General features: G+C 37.1%; 1 protein-coding gene across 2 annotated transcripts in view; it reads left to right on the forward strand.

Annotated features, from left to right (window-relative positions):
- Positions 1–2,145, forward strand: part of RADX (RPA1 related single stranded DNA binding protein, X-linked) — a 98,674-nt gene extending 96,529 nt beyond the window's left edge. For both annotated transcript variants that reach the window (XM_070785184.1, XM_070785183.1), the window contains exon 14: positions 886–2,145. In XM_070785184.1, the coding sequence (XP_070641285.1) occupies positions 886–1,016 (131 nt within the window). In that variant the 3' untranslated portion in view covers positions 1,017–2,145. The remainder of the gene's footprint in view (positions 1–885) is intronic.
- The last annotated feature ends 3,855 nt before the right edge of the window (positions 2,146–6,000 follow it).

Genomic DNA, 6,000 nt, shown 5'->3' on the forward strand with positions numbered 1-6,000 from the left:
GGGTGCTCCAAACTGGGTAAAACAAAAGCAGTTTATTGCATCTGACCTTGAGGGAGCTGCCTAAGAGATCAAAAATACACAACCACATCTTTGAGAAAAAGGCCAGCATTGCTCTCTCTGATGCTAGCGACCTGTACCAGGAGGGCAAGCTGCCATCTTCATGACTGTTGCTGATTTGGGGAGTAGGTGGGCAATTGAAAACAAGCACACTCTTACCACAGTGCAGCAGAATCTCTATTCATTAATCTTTCACCAGGTTGTTAAGTTTTGTTCTAAATTCCAGAGTTCTGCAAAAGCTGATTTGAGAGCTTTTTGCCAGCTTACAAGTTGCTTTAGTGGAGGGAGAGAGCCCTGAAATTCTGTACTCTGCCATTTTCATCAATGTCTCACCCAATCCCCTCTTGATAAAGGTGCTTAAGAATATCCAAAGCTAAGTTAGTTAATAAAGCTACTTCAAAGGAAATATACTTTAAAAGCAGCTTCAATTATTATTCTTACTTTGCTTTATGTCTTAGAAGTTTTGTAAATAATTGATAATTGAATTTCAAAATAGAAAAGTTTATTCTTTGTATTTCCTTGAGGAGTACTAGGAAACTGTTTACTTGGCACCTAAATGACCTTGAAAATACATATTTATTTAGTTAATTAATTAATTATGGGGAGTACCAGCTTGTATCTTGACATTTTTTGTAGCATTTGTTTGATGTATTTACTGTTATCTGCAGAAATTACTGTGACATAACTCGATGGATGTGTGTGATGAATTTGAGGGAAGAGGGAGAAAATCAGACACTGTTAATTATTTAAAAAATCAGCTTTTGTTGATACTTAATCTGAGTAAATATTTATCTATTTTATAATACTTTCCATCTGTTTTACTTTTAGGTGATATTATCAAAGCAGTATCTAAAATGGATAGAGAACATGTCATCTGTATCCTGGATATCTGCAATTTGGGGAGCAATAAAACAGAAGTCTACTTGCACAAAATTTACAAACCAAATAAAACTTCTTAAAAATTGGCAACTGCAATTACTGAAGGTTATAAATACAGCATTGCTTTAAAGATATTCTGTTATTTTGTTTGTGATTTCAATAACCGTTTTTCAGCAAGAATATTACATAAATTCTAAAGTGGTTTTCTGTTCATCTTGTATTTGGAGCTAACACACTTCATTTTAAATTCATTACTTGAAAAGATCATCAAAATAATTCTTGTGTATCAAGAAAATTCATGTTACTTGTTTCTATATGAATATTATCTTGACTTAGAATTTGTGTTCACTGTTCTATTTGTGAAAGTGTCCATCATGACCGACTTTGCCACCCCCAGAGACTGTAGCCCACTGACTCCTCTGTCCATAGGGTTCTCCAGGGAAGATACTGGAGTGAGTTGCCATTCCCTTCCCTGTGATCATCTTCCCGACTGGGGATGGAACCAGGTCTCCTGCATTAGCAAGCAGATTTTTTTTTTTTTTTTTACCATCTGAGCCACCAGGGGTGGTTATTTGTGTAGCCATTTTATTCTACAGCCTCATCATTAAGGCATCCCAACTTACAAGAGTAACTTTTCATGGACATTTAGCATCCTTCCATTTTAGATTGGGTTATGATGGAATTCTCCCATCCAAGTTCTAACCAGAAGAAGTTTGTGGTCATAAGCTAACCATACTCTGACTGTGCTTAGCTTCTGAGTTTGGACAACATCAGGCACAGACAGGTGGTATGGCCATAGACTACAGTGGAAAATTCTAATTTGAGGATTACATTCCCCTAAAGCAGTCAACCTGCATTTCTCATAACCGAGGTAGTTTCTGTCATTTTCAAAATCACATGTGGATTGTTATATTCCAGTTGCCTTGGCCTTTAGTTTGGTCAGCTGTACAATGAGCATACTGAATTCAGTTGTTGTAAGGTTTTCCACTCTATTGTTACTTCATACCCATTGAATTTCTAAATGTTTTGACCAGTGTGTGGTCTTTTGTTCTTAAAATTGTGTTTAAAGTTAATTAAAGTAGTGAATCCTCCTCATGTTAAAATTTTGAATGTGTTATTAAAGAAGTTAAAAGTTGTCTCTTTCTGAATGTATTTGATGTCTTTCCTCCATATTTTTGACCTATAATAAACCTACATGTACTTGCTAAATGAGCCAGTATGATTCTTCCATATGGGTTGAAAACTGTTTTTTATCAAATAGAATCTGGGTTTTCATATTAAGCTATTAGAAACTTAAATAGGCAGTTCAGTTTTAGTGCCACATAAATGTTGGAGAAGGGAAAAGTTAATACTTAAGTAACTGTTGACTAAAAATCCCTCAGGCTGAGATTGCAAAATTACACACTTTAACAGGTGTGATTTCTGTTCTCATATTGAATGAGAAATAGGAAATATTTTTTAAGATTCAAGATCTTTAAAAACAACTTCCATGGCAATTTATTTTATAGTAATGTTTCTATCCAAATTTGGAGTTTTAACATCTGTGTCTACATTTCCAGTTACAGAAAAATTGGATAGGTACTGTGGTGATTTCCTAAGGAAAATAGCAAACATCAGAAGACCTTATCTTCAAGTGACAGTAAGTGCTGATTCTTCCCAAATCAACACAAATACACTACTATGGTATCACTTTTATATTAAAAAATTGGTTTGTAAATTACAAAATATTACATAGTCTACCACAAGACCACAACCTTTCACTGAAGTTTCTAATTTAAGATAGTACATGAGATCTACACATTTAAATCCTTTGGTAAGCTATTAAGAATCTGAGCACCTTTATTTCTTTGTCGGACTTATCCTGCATTAATTTTATTCACATTAAGACTAGGTCTTTAAAGAAATTTGAAACCCTTATTTTGTGACACTGGTAGCATTTGATGTTATTAAATCTAGCTAGGTACCTTCTGCCAATATGGACTATCCATGCTGTGTCCTTGCTCAGTTGCTCAGTTTTGTCCAACTCTTGGCGACCCCATGGACTGCAGTCCATCAGGCTCCTCTGTCTAGAGATTTTCCAGGCAAGAATACTGGAGTGGGTTGCCATTTCCTTCTCTAGGGGATCTTCCCAACCCAGGATTCGAACCTGCGTCTCCTGCATTGGCAGGCGGATTCTTTACCACTGAGCCACCTGAGAAGCCCCTTCAGAGCTCTAGGAAGCCAGTAAATGGTTTGTGGCCACTGATATGCTTTGATTGGATTTATAATGTTTTAGAGCAGTCACTGTATCCTGGAAAGAGAGTGGAATATAAGGAGGTTAGCTGAGACTGCTAGCTGTATCCTAATACCTATTCTTCTCATAGAGTAATAGTTCTGTCCATTTTTAGCTAAGCAGATAGCTACCTAGAATAAAGAATACTTTTCCTTGCTTCCTTTGTGGCCGGATATGGCCGTGTGACACTTTTATTTGGGTTGGGCTAATATTAAAGTTAACTTACTTGTTTTAAGTGGTGCTGGGAAAACTGGTCAAACCACTTGTAAAAGAATGAAACTAGAACACTTTCTAACACCATACACAAAAATAAACTCAAAATGGATTAAAGATCTAAATGTAAGACCAGAAACTATAAAACTCCTAGAGGACAACATAGGCAAAACACTCTCCGACATAAATCACCGAATCCTCTATGACCCACCTCCCAGAATAGTGGAAATAAAAGCAAAAATAAACAAATGGGACCTAATGAAAATTAAAAGCTTCTGTACAACAAAGGAAACTCTAAGCAAGGTGAAAAGACAGCCTTCAGATTGGGAGAAAATAAGAGCAAATGAAGCAACTGACAAAGAACTAATCTCAAAAAAATACAAGCAACTCCTGCAGCTCAATTCCAGAAAAATAAATGACTCAATCAAAAAATGGGCCAGGAGAAGGAAATGGCAACCCACTCCAGTGTTCTTGCCTGGAGAATCCCAGGGACAGGGGAGCCTGGTGGGCTGCCGTCTCAGGGGTCGCACAGAGTCGGACACGACTGAAGCGACTTAGCAGCAGCAGCAGCAGCAGCAATAGGAAAGTAAGTGATATGAAACAGCTTTTCTGTCCTGCGTGTTGACCTAGCTGCAGGTGTGTTCTGTTATTTGAGGAAAGATAAATCTTAGGAACCCTTACCTCAGGCTTTTTAAAACACAGGGTACCACTTAGCCACCAGGAAGCCCATTAAAAGACAGGGAGGTCCAGTAATCAGTCTTTTAGGAAACTGGTAATGATGTCACCTAAACTTGAAGCACTAAAAAAAAAAAAAAGTGTTCTCAACTATGTAAAATCTTTCTCCTCCTACCTTCTCAAATGTAATCCTAGGAATTTTGCCTGTAAACAAAGCATTTCTGGGCCAGAAATACTTTCTCTCTTTATAGCAAGGCTTCACATTATATTGAGTGCCACAGGTTCCATCATTTTTAAAGGACAGAGACATAAATGATAAATAATGGATATAAAAATATTACAATCTACCACCTCAAAAAATATTGTTTATGGAGCTTGGAGATTCAAGTATTGATTGCAGTTTTATTTTGAAAAGAATGCTACAACTTATGTGGTTTTTCTTCCTCATGTTTATATTAAAAGAAAAGCTAATAAACTCTATTTTAATTAAAAAACAAAACAAAACAAAAAATGGGCCAAAGAACTAAACAGACATTTCTCCAAAGAAGACATACCGATGGCTAATACATGAAAAGATGCTTAACATCACTCATTATCAGAGAAATGCAAATCAAAACCACAATGAGGTACCATTTCACGCCAGTCAGAATGGCTGCGATCCAAAAGTCTACAAGCAATAAATGCTGGAGAGGGTGTGGAGAAAAGGGAACCCTCTTACACTGTTGGTGGGAATGCAAACTAGTACAGCCACTATGGAGAACAGTGTAGAGATTCCTTAAAAAACTGGAAATAGAACTGCCTTATGACCCAGCAATCCCACTACTGGGCGTACACACCAAGGAAACCAGAATTGAAAGAGACACATGTACCCCAGTGTTCATCGCAGCACTGTTTATAATAGCCAGGGCATGGAAGCAACCTAGATGTCCATCAGCAGATGAATGGATAAGAAAGCTGTGATACATATACACAATGGAGTATTACTCAGCCATTAAAAAGAACACATTTGAATCAGTTCTAATGAGGTGGATGAAACTGGAGCCTATTATACAGAGTGAAGTAAGCCAGAAAGGAAAACACCAATACAGTATACTAACACATATATATGGAGTTTAGAAAGATGGTAACGATGACCCTGTATGCAAGACAGCAAAAGAGACACAGATATATAGAACAGTCTTTTGGACTCTGGGAGAGGGCGAGGACAGGATGATTTGGGAGAATGGCATTGAAACATGTATAATATCATACAAGAAATGAATCACCAGTCCAGGTTCAATGCAGGATACAGGATACTCGGGGCTGGTGCACTAGGATGACCCAGAGGGATGGTACGTGGAGGGAGGTGGGAAGGGGGTTCAGGATGGGGAACACATGTATACCTGTGGCAGATTCATGTTGTATGGCAAAACCAATACAATATTGTAAAGTAATTAGCCTCCAATTAAAATAAATAATAAAGTTAACCTACTTGTTTTGAACATACACAAAGTTAGTCACCCAGCCCAGAACTGGAAGTTTGCTATGAATAATCAAGGAGTATCTGTATTAGATACCATTCCTGTATCTACTAAGCCCTGTACTTCATCTATAAATGATAGGTTTGTCATAGCTCTTATTCAATCATATGGAAAAGTCTGAAATTTTTCTTGCTTAAGGGAAGTAATTCCCTTCTCTATGCCTTTATTAGTATTACATACCTTTGTTAAGATTCTTGATATGTATTAAGGTACTTAATAAAGGCACAAGCAATAGGAAAAGTCCAATAGTATCAAATGTTTGAAACACAATAGTGGTTCTCAAACTTGGCTTCATATTGGTTCAAAAATGACTATGCCAACGTGTCACCCACCCCAAGTTCTGATCTGGGTGTAGCCTGGACATCAAGATAGGTAACAGCTCCC

This window comes from Bos indicus, chromosome X (genome assembly GCF_029378745.1).
Source record: "Bos indicus isolate NIAB-ARS_2022 breed Sahiwal x Tharparkar chromosome X, NIAB-ARS_B.indTharparkar_mat_pri_1.0, whole genome shotgun sequence".
In the NCBI taxonomy this organism is placed as follows: domain Eukaryota; kingdom Metazoa; phylum Chordata; class Mammalia; order Artiodactyla; family Bovidae; genus Bos; species Bos indicus.